At 39.7% G+C, this 18,617-nt stretch overlaps 1 protein-coding gene across 2 annotated transcripts; it reads right to left on the bottom strand.

Annotated features, from left to right (window-relative positions):
• Window positions 1-800: 800 nt before the first annotated feature.
• Window positions 801-16,466, bottom strand: LOC123977819 (potassium voltage-gated channel subfamily H member 5-like). Of its 2 annotated transcripts, none has more exons than XM_046060808.1 (12): window positions 16,352-16,466; window positions 14,750-14,873; window positions 14,041-14,147; window positions 13,763-13,891; window positions 12,706-12,824; window positions 11,671-12,063; window positions 11,451-11,543; window positions 10,036-10,465; window positions 4,598-4,797; window positions 3,484-3,736; window positions 3,013-3,209; window positions 801-2,089 (listed from the first exon to the last, which is right to left on the bottom strand). In XM_046060808.1, the coding sequence occupies exons 1-12, from the start codon at window positions 16,422-16,424 to the stop codon at window positions 974-976; spliced, it is 3,234 nt and encodes a 1,077-aa protein (XP_045916764.1). In that variant the 5' UTR covers window positions 16,425-16,466; the 3' UTR covers window positions 801-973. The 2 variants fall into 2 exon arrangements, with proteins under 2 accessions (XP_045916764.1, XP_045916765.1); XM_046060809.1 differs by having other exon boundaries at window positions 12,706-12,821.
• Between the last annotated feature and the right edge of the window lie 2,151 nt (window positions 16,467-18,617).

The following is an 18,617-nucleotide window of genomic DNA, read 5'->3' as shown; positions in this document are numbered from 1 at the left end:
TACATGCGTGGGAATGAAGCTCAAACACAATTTAAAGAATACATTTTCATTATCTTCCAATTCTGTCATTTCATATTGTATTTGTGTGTATATACAGTATATATTATTTATTATCCTGTGAAAAACTGGTAAAACACCAACAGGGTTAACATTTCTGTTATAAAAGAGCTGATTATCTCTCATCAAACCAACTCTGAATGAGGCTTTATTATTGTAAGGCACATGTATCATTACCTGACAATAAATAACTCTCCAGTAGCGACTACCACTGTCACTCCACTGAAGATGAGTCTCCAGCTTAATTAGATAAAGGGTGACATTTATTTAACATGTGGAAATGTTTAGGATGATAAAAAGTCTGAGCTGCTCCTGCTTTCTCTAAGACAGGAGCAAGTGAAATTTGTTTAAATAATTGCAAAAGTTATGGCAGGAGATCCTCCTCGCTGAACCCTTTGGTCAGGTGTTCTGCTCGAAAACTGTAAATTAACATCCAGAAAGAAAAAAATCCAAGGAGATCATGAAAATTACAGCTTTACAAAAAAAGTCTCGACATAAGTAGGCCTATATGTTTCTTTTTTTTCAAATGTGACTTTTACTGATCGTCCTATCAGGCTGAGATGTTGTAACATAAGCCTTCATCAGAGTATCATACAAGAGATAATGTAGCTCTACGCTGGTTTATGATGCTGGTTAAAAAAAATTTAGTAAATTCATAGCAATAACAGTAAAAATGTTTTTATTTGTTCAATAATTGTTCCTGTTCCTTTTCAGTATTCTCAAATGTAGCACACACAGGACCATATAAGTGCCTCATAAGTCAAAGACTATTAGAATAATCCCTGGGTTTTTGTAGTGCTAAGGTTACATTAAAGGGGATTGGATTCCTGCATGCAAGTTTTTAATGCAAGAAATGTCTTTGGCAGGCCAGCACAACATGCAAACTGGTGCTTCTAAAAATTAGTTTTTAGTTCGTTCAAAAACGGCCATCATCCTCTTTCGGCGTCACAGGCCTGGAGGCGGCGACCGGGGCTTGACTTTTCACTCTGGCCTTCGGGGAAGACGTCGGGGGCAGGGAGAGTCGTCTTTTAATCGACAGCAGCCGGAGGATCTCGCTCACCTGAGACTCGAGGACTGACAGGCGGCCGCTCAGGATCTGAATGTCTCCCTTCAGATCCAGCTTGGCCGCATGCAGGGTGGCTTGAAGGAACGCTTGCTCAGAAGCCGGCTGGACGAAAGAGTGTTTGAGGGAGTCGACCCCGAGGCTGTGCTCGAAAGGGTTTCTCTCCATCGGGCTCTTTTCCAGGGGGCTCCTTTCAAAGGAGTTTCTTGAATCTCCGGCCCTGTCGATGCGCAGGTCGCTCTTTGTAATGCCACTGTCGCAGGAGTCCGTTTTGTGCAGGGCACTAGTTTCTTCACTTGCTTCTCCGGCGCTGTTGCCACCCTCTGTGCTCCCTATCTCTCCGCTTTCCGCCGAGTCCCGGTTCTTGTTGGCAGCTGCTGACTGTTCTGAGGACTGGGATCCCCCGGGCCACTCCTCTGCTTTCTGCATCTGCTTTTCTTGCTCGACAGCAGGAGGCAGTGGTGCAGCTGCTTTTCTAAACTTTGCCCAGCCTCGAGAGCCTCTGCCACTTGTACCACCACCTACAGCTCCCTCTCCACCTGCACCACTGCTCCTTACAGGGCTGCTGACCCTCTGACAAAGTTGAATCTCTGCACAAGGCCTTGATATAGAGTCCCCAGCCTCTTTTGTGCAGCTTTGCTCTGACTCCTCAGCGTGGATAAATGCTTGTGGAGGCGCAGCCATGCTGCCCCCTCCTCCAGCACAGGGTGTGTTACTCTGCACAGAGGAGCTGTACCCCTGCTGCTGAGAAGACACAGACTGACACTGTGCGTAAGAGTTTGAGTCGGAGTGATGGCAATGCTGCGACTCCACCTGCACACAGTTATGATCAAAGGTTTGAGAGTCTCTCTGCTGTCTGAACCTCTGGAACAGCTTGCGGACCGGGTGGTCTTCAGGAATGGAGAGAGTCACCTCGTTTCTCTGGCGCTCCTGCTCTCTCTTCACATCAGCAATCTTTCTGAAGATGACCTGCAAGAGGGAGAATCCGTGCATGAGGACGGTGACGTGGGATATACACACTTTAAATGACAATAGTAGAGCTCTACAGCATGTACACAAGGTCTAGGACAAGTTTATGGTCAAAGAGAAATCTGTTTAATCAAGTCAGCTGCACAAAATGCAAAAACACACTGAAACCAAAAACGAAATTTCAAAATGTTGCTTTATAACACATAACTGACTAAAAAAATAGCAAGAAAAAAGAAAACCAAAAGCAAATAGGGGCACTGCAACATAGCAAACACCTATAGCTTGTGCCCTTTGCATAACGGTAAAGAGGGCAGAGAGTAAATCTTAAATCTATGCTACAACAAACAGCTTTAAAGCTCTTAAAATGAATAATAGATGGCTTTATTTTCCTTAAATACATTTTAAGTTCTAGCCATAAATCTTTTAACATGTAGCCATTTGCCTTGATTAATGTGTAGCCTATAGCCTGGATAAGCTCTATCCAATATTAATAAGAGTCTTAGTTGCTCACTATATTTTTGTGATTGCCCTATTGCAAGCTTCTGAAATCTGAATGTTATTAGGAGCAGTGTATACTATTTAAATGGATCTTTTTCACACATTGGTCAAATTGCAACTTTCCTTTTAAAGGTAAGAATTGATGACAAAATCCATTGAGCTACAATTTTGTATCCACTTAAGCAGCTTTATGGTTCTTAAAATCCGGCTACTGCACACAGTATCATATATGTTCTGTATCAGCTTGTTCCAGCTCTTTATTGTAGCTTTATGATGTTTGCAGCGAACCCAAATTTCAGCCTGGCATATCTGGTGTGTTTGGAAGCTTCACTCCACTAGAATATGTTTAACATACACTGGTAAGTAACTGGAAAGAAAAAAATGACTGCTATGTTTTCCGTTAAGAGTTCAACAGTCATTTCTACCCGTTTTCGTAGATTGCAGGTGAGGATGAGGTTGCGGGAGAACGTGTTGGCGAATGCCGTGTAAAAGTCCAGCACCCTCATCAGAGCTTCTCTCCTGATGATGTGCAAGTCGCAGTAAGTCAAAGCTCGGACATTTGCACAAGCCCGGGCTAGCGTGGTCTCTTTCCAGAACACGTCTCCGAACACGTCGCCTTTACCTGGATGGAGTGAGTCACTTAGTTTATTACAGGGAGAAAGTGTTGCTGACATAAGCATCTCTGGTGACATACAAACGTTACATTTCCTTTTTAAGGGGGACACAGTAGCATAATAGCAAACAGAATATGTGGCAATATAGCACAAAAAGAGCTTTCAGTGGAAGAGAAGAGGCCATCCTGTAAGTCTTTTGCACTGAGACAACCTTTGCTCTAGTTTTATCTATGCCACAATAAACCATGGCCTGATCTATTTCATAATATTACGTTGGATTACCTAGGATTGCGATGACCTCATCATCCTGGATGACTTCGAGGGAACCGGAGACCACAAAGCAGAGGGTATCTACGCTCTCTCCGATATGGAAGATGAGGTCTCCAGGTGCGCAGTGTGTGGTCTGAAACTCCACAGCCAGAGAGCGCAGACAGCCGTCGCTGGCCAGGCGAAACGCCGGGTGATCATTGAACACCTGCCTGTTGAGGTGGACGCAGATGTCTGCCCGCATGTCTTTGGGACAAATTGAGAGAACCTAGGAGAAATTGTAGAGATATCAGAGCAGGTAATCATTATGTACTTAGTGGTCAACATTAAAGCAGCCAAAAGTTTTTATGGAGGCATTTCAGTATGATAGGATAAAACAACTATAGCAGAAACATGAATAGTCTGTTGTAGCTGAATTACTACATGTTGCAGTGACAGTATTTCAGTGGCAGGGCTTCTTCAAAACAGAGTATAGGTCAGAAAGATGTTTTAGGTCCAGAAACTCCAGCAACTAATGAAGTGATTTCTGATGCTCTTGGAGGAGAAAAGGAATTTCAAAAAGGTAAAAATATGCCCTCATCCACAGGTAAGATGTGGCATAAACCGTCCAATTCTAGGTACTCAACACTTTAGTCTCAAGTGGATGGTTACAAATACACTTTTTTTAAAATATGGGCACGTACATTATACAAACATGCCAGCGCACACTTGCCTTCTTCAGGGTGTCTCGTACGATCCATTAAGTATTGGTAATTACATTTAAACTATCAATCTGCTGTTATTTTGCCAAAGCCTAGCAAAAATATCACTTTCCAGAGCTGCAGGACCTAAAGTTGCACAAGATCTAGTTTCCCTAAGGGTCAATGAGTGCGCTTGATGATCTGCTGTGACCTTTGAGGCTCGTTATTGTTCATGTCGCCACATCCACCTTTCAACCCCACCCATTTTTTTTTTACGATACTGTTTAAAATGTTATCGTTTTTACTTTTTGACAGTCAGAGACAGAAATGTGCATCAGTTTAACTTTATACCTCTATCCAATCATTTATTTATTATTATTGCTATACGAATAGTATAAGGTGTTGTCATGAGATGGTAAGAGATGTTTGTTTTGGATCTATAATAATACCTTATCTGTGTCAATGCCCTTCGACATGGCCCAGGTGGAGACGATGAAGTCCATGACCCTCTCACTCAGACCTTTAGGAACCTGATAAAGCTTCAGGAAGTCGCGCACATTGTTGAGCATCTCGTGGTAACGGTTTGTGTTGGTGTACATCTGCTGGAAGATGGTGGTGACGTTTCCAAAGATGGTTGCATAAAGCAAAGCTAAAAACAAGAAATGGAAAACAAAGCAGCCTTACAAACAGACTGACACGCAGGGCAGATTTATTCAATTTAAGATGAGAGGATAAATTTTATTTTAGCAAATCAGGATCCAGGATTTTGGTTCAAATGAAGGTCTGAAATGTTTTCAAGTCAAAAAAATATTATATACTAGTATCCAGAACCGTTTTTCAGGTATTACACCTCAGATTTGTTTTTAATTATTTGGTCATTTGGTCATCAATATTTTAATGGATTATATGAGTGTTGGGAGGTTTTAGAGGGTTAAAACAATACATGCACCCTTTAACTTGTATCTACATTTTTCAATTATGGTATAAATTAATGCATTTACTACAGACATGGAAATAATCAATAATCAACATTTTAAGGCATTTTAATGGATTGTGCACTTTGCAAGGAGTCTCTACAAATGTACAAAACAACATTACTGTACAGGTACCTCCCCCCTGATTTGTATCTTATAAAAGGAAGTTTTCAATCTAAATAACCCATTCCTTTAATTTATCAATTAACAATTAATTTAAAACCCAATTTTCAAAAAATACCTACTATAATATTTGATACATACATTTTCAACCTATTAAAACAAAATAATGTCACAATTTTTATTATATACTGCTTTAATCAAATATAAAAATACAAATTTTACCACAATTTTCTCAGTATACCGGTAAGCAAAATGTCTATCTTAAAGGTGGAGTATGCAGTTTTAATCCAATACACATACTTTTGTCAAATTCAGATGCAGATATCGCTATGCTGTCAATTCTATGTAAAAAAAAAAAAAAAAAAAGGTGTTTGTACACCAAGTGGCCCACACCCTGCAACACAACACTTTTTTCAGCTGTTCCAGCCATGAATTGTCCACATATCCATCGTCAACCGCTTATCCTGCGTATAGGGTCATGGGGGGCTGGAGCCAATCCCAGCTGACATCGGGCGAAAGGCGGGGTACAACCTGGAGAGGTCGCCAATCCAACATAGGCACATAGACAAACAACTAGTCACGCTCACTCACACCTAAGGACAATTTAGGGTCACCAATTAACCTATTCCGCATGTCTTTGGACGGTGGGAGGAAGCCGGAGCACCTGGAGAGAGCCATGAATTGTGTGTCAGGTAAATCAGAGTGTCCTGATGACCAGATAGTTTTACTTGTTGCTGAAGTAACCGCTAACTGCTGCTAACTAGCTGTCTCCATTCAAGTGGTGAACAACGTCCGGAGTCCCTCAGGGCTGACAGAACTCTGTTGTGAAGTTTGTGGACGACATCAATATCATCGGCCGGATTTCCAACAACAATGAGACTTCATATTGGGAGGAAATTCATAATCTTTCTCAGAGAACAACCTACTGCTCAGACACACACTCCTGTCTACATCAGTGGAGCAGAGGTGAAGCAGGTGAACAGTTTCAGGTTCCTGGAAATCAGCATCACAGAGAACCTGACATGGTCGTCTCACATCTCCACGCTGGTGAAGAAAGCTCAGAAACAACTGTATTTCTTAAGGAAAATTAAGAAGGTTAAATTCCCATGCCATGTTCTTATGGAGGAGCAATAGAAAGCATCCTGACTGAAAACATCACTAACTGGCATGGGATGTGCACGGCCCAGGACAGGAGCGCTCTGCAGGGGAGAAGTAAAACTGCTCAGTGGTGTCATTGATATAGATGAGAGCCATGCCATGAGCCAAACCGAGCAAGAAGACCTCCTCTGTACTGTATTACCTGTTGTCAAACTGTGAGCCTCTGTCAGTCTCAGAGGTTGGTTCCCACAAAGTTGTTAGACCCCACAAGTATAGTGGCCTCCTCGTCCTAAAAGGATTTACTATATCGCAGATATAGTAAATCTAGCCCCTCCACACACACACACACACACACACACACAAACACACACACAGAGTGGTGGAATGAGCCTTTATAATGTAATTCATAATGCACATTTCCTCAGTAGGTGCTGTGCTGCAGTGACCTCAAAGAGTCAGTCAGCATCTCTTATCGTGAGGTTTTACCCACTCAAGAGGAAAGAGTATTCTCCAGTCGCCCCAGCAGGATCACAGAGGTTAGGATACATATCTAACGTGATGGCTCATTGTCCTTACTACACTGGAGCCTGCAGGCGAACTCTCCTTTTCTTCTATTCCTTGCGCATAATTACTGTATCTGTAGCAGGAGATTTATTGGCCGTAATTGGACCCGACACTTCGGTGTGACTGAGGGATCTTCGTGATCGAAATACCACCAGAGAACTGGGTGTTTGCTTTTGGAAGTACAAACCTTGAAGCGTGGCTGTCAGTTTACGTCTCCCTCACATGTTTTTATTGCATCACTTTACATGTTGTTTTAGAGGAGTGGGCCAAAGGTTAGTGCACAAAGGCGAGTCGTGACGGAGGAACTGTAAGCAAAGGCTGACAGTGGAAACAGTGACACAAAGGGTGAAGCTATTACTGTAACTGCAGTGGGTGATGAAAATAATACCGACATCTGCATAAAAATAGATTTAGGTTTCTATTTTTATGCAGATGTTCAAAGTTATTTAAATGAGGTTGACGTTTAGATATATTAACTTCTCATAGTGAAAATCACTTTTTAAGGTGGATAGACTCATTGGAAACATTTGAGGTAGGTGAGATTTGGTGACTTTAACATTCACCACTCCCTAGACTACATGCTATACTGTACTGTACAACACTTGTGAGTTCATCTTACACAAGCCTCTACATAATAAGCTTGCTCTTTATCTTACAGCAAGTTACAGTTGCATCTCATCAAAAACTGCAACCCAGCCGGACCTGGAATCCAGAACCATAAATTATACAGACTGAAAAAATACTGTTTTGTGGTTGTTGTAGATAATTTATTTTACCTGTACCCTGTGTCCCTAGTATTGTTGTATTAAGCATCAGTGACAGAGCAAAGTTTTAAACAAATTATTTAAAGCAGAGAAAATAATTTCATAATGTCAGTATGAGTGGGTTAACACAAAGACAATGCTTTTCTGATGCCGGGTAGTGACTAACCTTCAGACAGACCCTCATAGAGCAGTCTGTGATGGGCGCTGAACATGTCACTTTTTATTATCGACAAAGCCGAGTTCCTAAACACTCCCCAGTGGTTCAAACACTGAGTCTGCAGCTAAATGTGAATTACATGAGTCAGGAGAGTTTGTGAATTACCGAACACTGTTAAGGAGATATTTATGTACACAAAATTCTCTCAATTGTTAAAAAAGATTTTAAATGGTAGGTCATTATTTCATTGTAAAGGAATGTACTATTCTTTTAATTAAATCTGGCAGATTTGTATCATAATTAATTAACAAAGTCAATGAATGCCTGATGAATTAATAAAGTAAATATACATTTACGAACAGGTTGAAAGATTGGGTGATTAATTCAGCCTCAGCCATGGATGCCTTATCATCGAAAAGCTGATATATCCTTGGTGATATTATTAACATAGTTTCACAAGGTAATTCTGGCTTTAGAGCTGTAGAGGAAGGAGGAAAGAGGATGGTGCTGTCCCTGATGACCTGGCTCAACAAAAACCATGTGAGCATAGAGAGTATAGCAGTCACATGGACTGGTTATTTGCAGAGAGGGAAAAGCACAGAAAACAGTATATATACAGTTTTTTATACAGTTTTTGTATAAAAGTATAAAATGTCACCTTTAATGCAGGACTGCAGCTAAAAATACTTAGCAGAGGCTCAAAGGGCAGTAAGAAATAACGGGTTATCTATGTTTTTAATTGTGTTTTAGAATTATTGTGCTTTAATGTGAAGTACATTGACACAATGTCACTTGCTTACTTGTTACACGTATGTATACATACATTTATTTGTGAGTGCATGTGTCTATATGTGATTTATGATGAATAAATTAGAATAAATTAGCATACAACAATGTTGATCTCTGCTACACCGCGTACTTGTCCATAAAAAGCAGTCATGTGTTTATCATAGTGAGCTTAATTTTTGCTTTGCGTCTGTGCTGATCTTCCTGAACAAGTACCACGTCTCCACCATATGTTGCTTTACTGGCAGCTGGCTATCTGCCAGCTGGGCTGTGGAGCACATTATTTTGTTTAGTAAATGGATCCAGATTGTTTCGGCTCTTGCGAGGTTGTAGAGGCATATTATGAATGGATGAATTAAATGAAAAATTGCATCAAAGGATGTTCAAAGCGGAGATCAAAAAGTGTCTATTACTATAATGCTGTTGTTCTGCTGGCATAAGACAGTTATAAATGACCATCCCACCTGCAGCTTCCAACATTAACTGGTAGCTTATTAATAATCGCTCTTTATAGGCAGCGGCCACTGTTACACTGATCACCATGTGGCAGATGGCTAGCTGGGCAAGCCATAGTTAAATGTTAGCCCTGTGTGATCCAACTTAGATAACATTTGAAGGGCAAAACCATAAAATTGTTGAATTCTATGTTATGTTTTGAATTATTTATAGATATTTGGCAGATTAGTGGTAAATGTACAACATCCTATTGGAGCATTAACTTCCATAGCGAGTAAAGTGGTATACGTCAGTAGAAATAGGTATGTCAGTGAGGAAAAACACACATCTTTTCTGTTTCAGCACACACTGCCTTCATACTGTTCACCACAACAGTGCAGCTGCTGTTCTTCTGTCCTCTACTCAGATTGATTGAGACTGTTAAGGTTGTACTGTACTCTGTGTTCACTGAAGAAGAAAAACATTGGTCACTTTGATTTAAGCTGCTTTTAAAAGGCTTCCCTTGAATTTCACTTGACAAACTGTCCACTGGCAATTGATACAAATGGGGGTTTGTGCTATTTGTGAGAGGCTTGGAAGAACACAAGAAAAACTGGAGCCTTTGTGTTGATTGCAGGCTGTTTAAATACGTGTGTGTGTGTGTGTGTGTGTGTGTATAATAGAAAGAGCTTGTGTGTAACTGTATTAGACAATTGTGTGACTTTATTGTCTTTCTAATGCCATCTCCATTTACTGCTCCATTAACCACATCTTAAACTGAGAACAGTAATGATAGAATGATACCAACTGTTATGTAATATCAGATCTATTAGACTTGTTGTTTTCTAACATGAGATTTAGAAAAAGATTGCAATTTTGCAGTAATAAGAAAGCACATCAACTGAATAGAGAATGTAGCTTAAAATATAATAGAAGATTTTAAATACTTAAAATAATACGGTGTTGGAAAGAGATAGAGTACTTACAGCCCACCATCATCATAGCCACAGAGAAAATCTTCTCTCCATCTGTGGCCGGAGCGATGTTGCCAAATCCAATGGTGGTGAGACTCGTCATGGTGAAGTAGAGAGAAGAAATGTACAGCGTATCCTTGTTGGGACCCCCCTCCCACTGTCCTGTACCACTGGCGTTGTAGCGGTAAGGAGTCCCAATACTCAGGGCCAGCTGGTAGAGCCAGCTGTCCGTCTTAATGGTATTGGTGGTCTCATCGATGACCTCGTAGTCCCCGATGCTGTACCAGATGCAGGCCAGCCAGTGGGCCACCAGACCAAAGACACACACCAGCAGAACCAGGACGGCTGCTCCATACTCCAGGTAGTGGTCCAGCTTCCGGGCCACTCGGCCCAGCCGGAGCAGGCGGACCACCTTCAGGGAACTGAAGAGGCTGCTGAGACCCTACAAGGAGAGACAGGTGGAAGACGTGACTCAGACGTGCAGCGATGTTGAGGGGAAATGACTGGTTGAAAATGAAATAGTAAATATTTTTATGATCGATTCAGTTAATTAAGCCACAAAAACTAACTTGCTTCAGCTTTTCAAACGTGAATATTTGCTGGTTTTCTTTGTTATCTATGATAATACACAGAAAATATTTGGTTGTTGTGGTTGAACTGTTGGTCGGACAAAACAAGCCATTTGAATATGTCAACTTAAGTTTATACCATTTTTGAAATGTCATTATTTGTTCAAAGAAATCATCAGATGTTGAATGAAAATAGCCCTGCTGCATTTACTGTTCAAAATGTTTCCTCACTAATTCAATAGGAGATTAAGATTGCAAGTAATTTTTCCACTCTCACAGTTAAATTAAAACAATACTTCTGGTTACCTCAAGAGCTGATAAACAAATGTGTTGTTTACTTGAAAGCCCCATATAACAGTGACTGTTGATGTTTGAAATAAAAATAAATTTAATCTTGCAGGATTCATATCACATTTCTCAGAAATCGCAGCTTATGAACCTGCAACAAGCTGTGAACACAATATTGACATATCAGCACTTTCTTAAGTTGACATAGCAAACTTGTAAGCAAAGAGCTAGCTTATTTACACATCCAGCAGATCCGCGGCAACATTAGTATAGTTTTGAGTTTAGTTTCGGGTCACCTAAATAACATTACAAAGCATTTACTTTCCTTTAGCTTTGTTTGGGTCTCCACCAACTCTCTTCAGCTGCTAAATGCTCCACTATGTTCACCAGCTAGTTGCTAACTTTCTGTCTGCGGCTGCGATTGGTGTCGAGCAGGTAGTGACAATTCTTTGTAGGTTTGTCACTACAATCGACTCCTTTATCATTACATGTAGTAATTTGATCCATCCATTTTAATATGTAAGAAACTTGATTAAAGTAACTTTAAAAGAAAAACATGGATTTCCTTACTGGGAGTACAGAGTCTTCTGTCCGTGTGGTATTCCTGTGCAAATGTGAAGACTCTCGGAGGTGACTTGCTGGAGATGCAGATGTAATGATATCCTTCATAGAAACAAGAAATCAGTGTCCAGTGTCATGTACCAATGCCTGAGCCATTTTAAATCAATCCTAAGTGAAAAGAATTGTCAACAAGTTATTATCTATTAAAGGAAATTCACAATTCATTCACCTCATCCACATTTTCAAAGGCATTGATGATATCGTACGGAAGGCAGGACAGCAGGTCGATGACGAACCACGTCTTCATGTAATTCATTCTTATCAGCTTGGCGTCTGAAATGACCTCTCCTGCAGGCCCCACAAAGGTGGTGTGGAAGTTGAGCACAATGTCGATCAGGAAGATGACATCTACAACGCTGTCCACCACCAGCCAAGCCAAATTGTTTTGCTTTGTCTTAAAGGAGACGTTATAGGGCACCATGATGGCGGTGTAGAAGGTCAGGATGAGGATGACCCAGTCCCAGGTGGTCTTGAAGGTGCAGTAGTGGAGGATGATGTGCGGGGGGGTCTTAGGGGCTTCCTGTTTGTACTGAGGGAGAATGTCTGATCCCAGCTGGAGAGCCTTTTTTATTGAGAGGGAACATTTATCATCATGAGTACAGAATCACATGTAAAGTTCAATTCAATTCAATTCAATTCAATTTTATTTATATAGCGCCAAATCACAACAACAGTTATCTCACAGCGCTTTTCATAAAAGAGCAGGTCTAGACCGTACTCTGTGATGATATTTACAGAAGCCCAACAGTTCCCACCAAGAGCAAGCAAAGTGTATCAAGGAACAGAAGTCATCGTAAGTGTGAAAAGGGTCAGACAAATGGTTTAAGGACAGATCAGGGCTATTAAGAGTTGGTATTATTTATAATCTGTTTTTCTTTTTAAGACTGTTGATGCTGAGTCTAGAAAGAAACTCGGACTCTCACTGGCTAATAGCAAAGCCTGATTATTATCATTAGACGTCATGGTAGCTGTGTTGGTAATACTGACATAGTGTAAGACCATGCTGTCTCCATCATCAAATAACAATATGGCCCCAGAAATGTCTTTTACATGCTATACACATTTAGGTTGAACTTTTCCTTTAAATTGTGAAGTAACTATTTTCTTGATTGGAAACTACTTTAAGGGACTTTCCTGATTGAACCTGAGTTATATTTAAGTAGATACATGGTGTTTGAAAACAAACTTTTCCGATAAACCTCACCTCAGCCAATCTGGAAGGCTTGTGGCTGACCTCGGTCTTGCTCAGCGGTGCTAACTGCTGCACCAGGTTGCGATTGTTGGTCAGCGCCCGTGTCAGTCTGGCAAACTTCGCCCATCCTGCTTAGAGACAAAAAGACAGACAATTTATTGCACCACATGGAATCCTTACCTCCTTTTTATAAATGCAGATTTCCTCAAAAAATTTCCCACATCTGAATGGGTACAAGGAATGTTTTCAGTCGCAGAGAACAATGCATTCACTTTTTAATTTCACAATAACAATATAATGTTCATTCCCCCTTACAAAGAAAACACTTAGAGGATACGTTACTGAACATGAACTCAGTGTGTGGTTGTCCACACTGGAGCGAAGAGGCAGGACTACAAGATTCCTTCAGTTTGCATCTTGGCAAGTGTATTGGTGTAAAATGTGGGAATACTGCATATGTTATGCTACTGAATACTACAAATTAGGTTTCTCGCTAAAATTAACAACACAATATGGTATACTGTATGCTGAGTGGGACTTGAGATGGTTTAAATTGTATCAGTCAAATTGTGTCTAATGCAGTTTTACCCTGTCAGCTGGAACATTTTGTGTTAAAATGGACTAATATTCTTTTATTCCCTGTGTATTTTCATACATTTACCATCTCTGTGTGGTCTGAGTGTCCTTTGTTTCTGCTTGATGTATGTTCAAGTCTTAGTGGCACACTTAATCCCCTGGGACAAATCACCGCTTAGACCCACAGAGACCAGTGTTCACTGACCCGCACACACAACACCTGGACAGCTGTATGTGTTACATACCAGGAAACAAACGTCTGTTACGTCACAGCCACTCATGTGTGCTGGTGACTTTCGACGGCGCTGCACCCTCCATGGTGTCGTCGGGTTAAACCGAACTTTGATAATCTTTGATGTGAATGCGTGTTCTAACCCTTCAGTGTGTGGAATAAGAAATGAGGATCCAACAGTTCATCGCGACTACACTGAAATACTGAATACACTCCGGTGGAAACCATTTAGTCTAGCTACAAGAATATGAACTGTCTCACCTCGAGTTGACTCATCTTCAATCGGCTGTTTGAAAAGTGTAATGTCTCTGAAGGTGCAGAGGAAAAGCACCACCTTGTCATTCTCATTTCTGATCGGAGCTACCTGCATGTAAAGCCATATTGGTGTTCCTGTAGGAAACAATTCAAATGAGAGTTGTGAGGGAGCACAGATGGAAAATGGGACAAAAAGGAGTAAAGGTTATTGTAGAAATACTAACTTCTAATAGTGCATTTGATGATATTTTAGTAAAAACACAGAGCTTACTGGTGATACTCACTATTCTTTGTGTAGAGCAACACCTCATAGAAATGGGACTCATAGTTATCAAAGGTCTTTCTGATTTTGTCTATAGTCTTCTTATCAGTCAGGTCACCATACATGAAACTGCAAAATAAGGAAGAAGCAAAAGGGAGAGTGTAATAACTAAAAGTGGAGTGAACACTTTGTTTCTTTAAATCTGCATGGTACTTGCAGCAAATCCACAGTCACATTTTCTAGAGATAACAGAAAATTCAAGTTGTATTTTATTGCTGGTTCTCTGTCAAATTTGACCATTTAACCATATTTTTGAATTAGTTGACCTTTCCAATATATGTTTCTTATATATATATATATATATATATATATATATATATATATATATATATATATATATGTATATAAAGATCAATTCAGATTTTAGGGTTCCTTTTGAACATGAAAAAACAGGACTGGTGAAAATTTGCCTCTGTGGAAAAATCTGGATCATTTACAAGTTTTTTTTCTGTTGATCAACGAGCAAAGTCCCTGCCAAATATATTAATTCACTGGTCACCAAATAAATGCTTACATATTGTGCCATATATTCTCAAGCTTTAGGTGACCTTTAAGCATCAACATAAAGAACACCTGCACCATAAGACCACATAACCAACCATTTTTCTTAAAATATAAACCGTCCAGTGTATCTTCACCTTCAGCCAATAGACTACAAAGAAGCATCTTACTTGCAGGTACTACTCCTGTGCATGACTTCAGATCTGTGGTATCCAGACAGCTTGCAGAATCCGTCATTGCTGTAAACGACCGGCCACTCCACGATCTGTGCATTCCCCAACAGGAAACTGGTTTCTGCAACAAAACAAAAAATACAGCAGTCTGAAACAAAACTAGTCTCTACTAACAACACCTGAGACTACTGCACCTGTTGATCACCTTTTGGGGATTTTGTCTTCCAATCATTACAACTGGAGTTACGTAACAGTCCCTGCTGACCAGTGTTTTTGATAACCTCAGCATTTATATAAATCTTTACTTGACATATTCTGTGCAATTATTTAAATCAGTGAAAAGCAAACTCTCCTACTAACATTCTTTTAATAACCATATATAACAGAAAAAGATCATTAATATTTAAAGCAGCAGTAAACAATGGTAGTCAGATGAGTCTCTGGAAAGAAATAGTTGTTGATGAAATGTTCATGTTCCACCCTTAATGTTAATGAAATTTTGATGAGGAGCCGTACAGTTCCTCAGCTTTACAACAGCTTGGAGGGAGTTGCGGTCTCGAGAGAAAAGACTGAGGACATTTTCTCCAAATTACACCCATTAACAACTGCCTGTTTATCTTGAACTTAATGCTTGAGCGTTGGATGAGTTTATGTTATGATAAATGCAGCCCCTCTGCAGGTGTAGGCCATACACCTAATCTGTACCTGTAATGAAAACTTTAAATCTCACACATAATAAGCCTCAATCTCACAGGGGAGCAACTGCCTGCCATAACAGACTGTCAATCCAACAATTAATTTTCAATGCTACTTTTATGAAAAACAAAACTTAACTAAAAAGGCCCCTCTTAATGGCTGTAAAACCAATCTTTGTAAGACTGTTCTCATATTCACTGTCTCACTGTTTATGTTTATATGAGCGTTGACGTTTAGAAAAATCAATAAGACAAATTCACCCTGGGTTGTCACTGGAAAGGCACCATGCAGCACATCATGAGCACTTTTGGGCTTCAGGTAAAATAAATAAATATTGTCTGACTGACCAAATTACTGCCTTCTGCACTTCTGCCTCATGCACATACAAGTGCCCAGCCCACATGCATTTTTAAATGCAACACACACACAACACACACAAAAAAAATCAGCCACAGAGAAAACACAGCTCAAGTTTCTTATCCTGAGGAAGTCATCAGAAATAAACGACATTGTATTAGAATGAGTAATTCTTAAATCAATAAATAAAACAATACAGTCTCACCTAAATCATATAACAAAGTGTTTTCTCTTCAGAGGGAACACTGTTTGTATAGCTAATGGATGAATAGGCTAATATACAGATTATATTTTATTAATCCCGGAGATTTGGACCGTATTGCACAATTCATCAGGATGTATATATTGTTAGGTAGTTGTAAAAAAATGAATAAATAAAAAGTGAAAATGACAAGAATGTGTTAGTTGATGGTTTCTAGTAAATTACATTTAATAATATTATAGGTAGGCTATACTTAAGCATCCCATGCAGTCCTGTGTGGTGCCTTGACTGACATGACAATCAAAATCCTTTCATTCTTTTTTCCCTGTTAGAGTAAAACTCACCGCTGGAGCGACGGACAATATTTTCAAGAAAAGTGTTCTGCGGAGCCACCAGTCCTCTCTTGCCCCCATGCATTATGAGGGTTCAGGACAGAGACTCAGAGCTGCTCGGTGGTCGTGCTGATGGTTAATACCCCCCTCAGCTGTCCGCCCGATCTGAGCGTGAATCACAAGTCAAGTAAGAGGTACTTCCGGACTGAGGTTTTAAAAGTAAAAGCCTCGTCGTATAATATGACATTTTTCCGACTACAAATAGAAGACTATTTAAATAATACAAAATGGTAATTATTGTCCCCTGTTTCACTACATAGTTACAGCCACATTGGTCTACACCTACAGTCTATGGCCTACACTTTAAAAGTCACAGGCCTCTATAACAGGATGAGCTGGGTTACAAAACATGTAGCCTAACAGACAACTTGGATGGATCTCTTTACTCACGAGAAAAGTTTCAGACACATCTTGTACAAATAGTTAAGAGTCACGTCAGCCTCAATTAAAAAATAAAATCCCCATGACGTTTGATCTTTTAGTTTGAAGGAAACCTGTCTGGTTTTCCGGTGTAGTCTGGTACTTTTGTCTCTGGCTTCTCGGACCTGTGTACACGAACTGACCTGATAATTAATAATAATGTCCCGTGTTGAAAAAACCTTTTTAAAATTGTAACTGGAAAATGTTTGTGATTATGTTGGAAAATATATGTGTGTTATTATAGCTTCAATCTATGGTATTTGGAATTTCTAAAATATAATTTGAATATCGCAGACATAGCCTTCAACATTTACTCAAGTCTACTGTAAATCGATGCAGTTTTGAGGTATTGGCCTACTCAACTTGACTATTTCCATTTTATGCTGCTTAATATACCCTACTACATTTCAGAGATAGATAATGTACTTTCCCCCCACTATATTTATGTGGTATATGGGCTGTTAGTAACTTTAAGATATTACATGCAAAGTTTATAAAATATTTTGCACTGTTACAGATTTAACTACCCACCATTATACTGTACAAAGTATGTAGCAACAGCTACATTTTTGTGTCCCGGCATTTGATTTATTGATTGCTGTCGGGATGTAAAGAGAATTTTAACAAATAGCCTATAACAAAAAATGTTTCTGAAATAAATTGCCTACCTCAGCTTTAAATTAGCTCAACCTCGACCACCCACAACACTTTTCTTTACTCTTTTGGCAGGGACAGTGCGCAATTAAAAGTAATTGCACCAGAGTTAGCTAGCAGCTAATTTGCATCTTTCGTCAGGTAGACAAAACAAAAAGAAAGACACAAAACAACCACTGAACAACAAGTACACTACATACATAAGCTATTTCCTACATGTTTATAATAATCCAATAAAATAATAGGCTTTGATAACACTCTGAAAGGAAGCATTCTGCATAATGACTGCTTTTACTTTTGATTCTTAGAAAACATTGGCTCAAAATACTTCTGTACTTATTCTTGAGTAAAATGTTGAATGCAGGATTTTACTTGTAATGAGGTGTTTTCCTTTTCAAATTGTATATACTGTACATATCATATACACCTACCTCATGTAGGCCTACATAACATCTGCACATAATACTTATTTCATTCCAGCATCTCTTGCACGCTGCCCCATTGCATGTATATATGTAGGCTATATGAATATATGTGTACACGTGCATATATGTGTGTGTGTGTGTTTGTGTGTATGGTGTATATATATATATGTATGGTGTATATATACAGTGGGGGGAAAAAGTATTTGACCCCTTGCTGATTTTGCAGGTTTGCCCACTTACAAAGAATGCAACAATCTACAATTTTAATCATATCTACATTCTAACAGTGAAAGACAGAATCCCAAAGAAAATTCCAGAAAATCACATCATATGAATTTATAAAAATTGATGACCATCTGATGAGGAAAAACAAGTATATGACCCCCTACCAAACAGCAAGTATTCTGGCTCCTACAAGCCAGTTAGTCTTTCTTTAAGACACAGCCCCAATCCCAACCAATTATCTACATCAAATACACCTGCCTCACCTCGTTACCTGTATAAAAGACACCTGTCAACACCCAAACAACCAGCATCCAACATCACCACCATGGGCAAGACCAAAGAGCTTTCTACGGACATCAGGGACAAGATTGTTGATCTGCACAAGGCTGGGATGGGCTACAAGAGAATCGGAAAGCAACTTGGAGAGAAAAGATCAACTGTCGGTGCAGTTATCAGGAAATGGAAGAAGCACCACACCACCGCCAACCTCCCTC

This window comes from Micropterus dolomieu, linkage group LG10, assembly GCF_021292245.1.
Source record: "Micropterus dolomieu isolate WLL.071019.BEF.003 ecotype Adirondacks linkage group LG10, ASM2129224v1, whole genome shotgun sequence".
Classification (NCBI taxonomy): domain Eukaryota; kingdom Metazoa; phylum Chordata; class Actinopteri; order Centrarchiformes; family Centrarchidae; genus Micropterus; species Micropterus dolomieu.
Note: the sequence above shows the minus strand (reverse complement) of the source record. Positions and strands in the feature narration are given on the sequence as shown.

What these genes read in the sequence shown, in the direction of transcription:
- LOC123977819 (XM_046060808.1), bottom strand. Translation starts at nt 16,424, where the DNA reads ATGCATGGGGGCAAGAGAGGACTGGTGGCTCCGCAGAACACTTTTCTT. An exon ending in GTTGCTCTACACAAAGAATA is followed by an intron (nt 13,892 to 14,040) that starts GTGAGTATCACC and finishes TGTTTCCTACAG; the next exon opens with GAACACCAATATGGCTTTAC. An exon ending in GGCTATGATGATGGTGGGCT is followed by an intron (nt 4,798 to 10,035) that starts GTAAGTACTCTA and finishes TCTTGTTTTTAG; the next exon opens with CTTTGCTTTATGCAACCATC.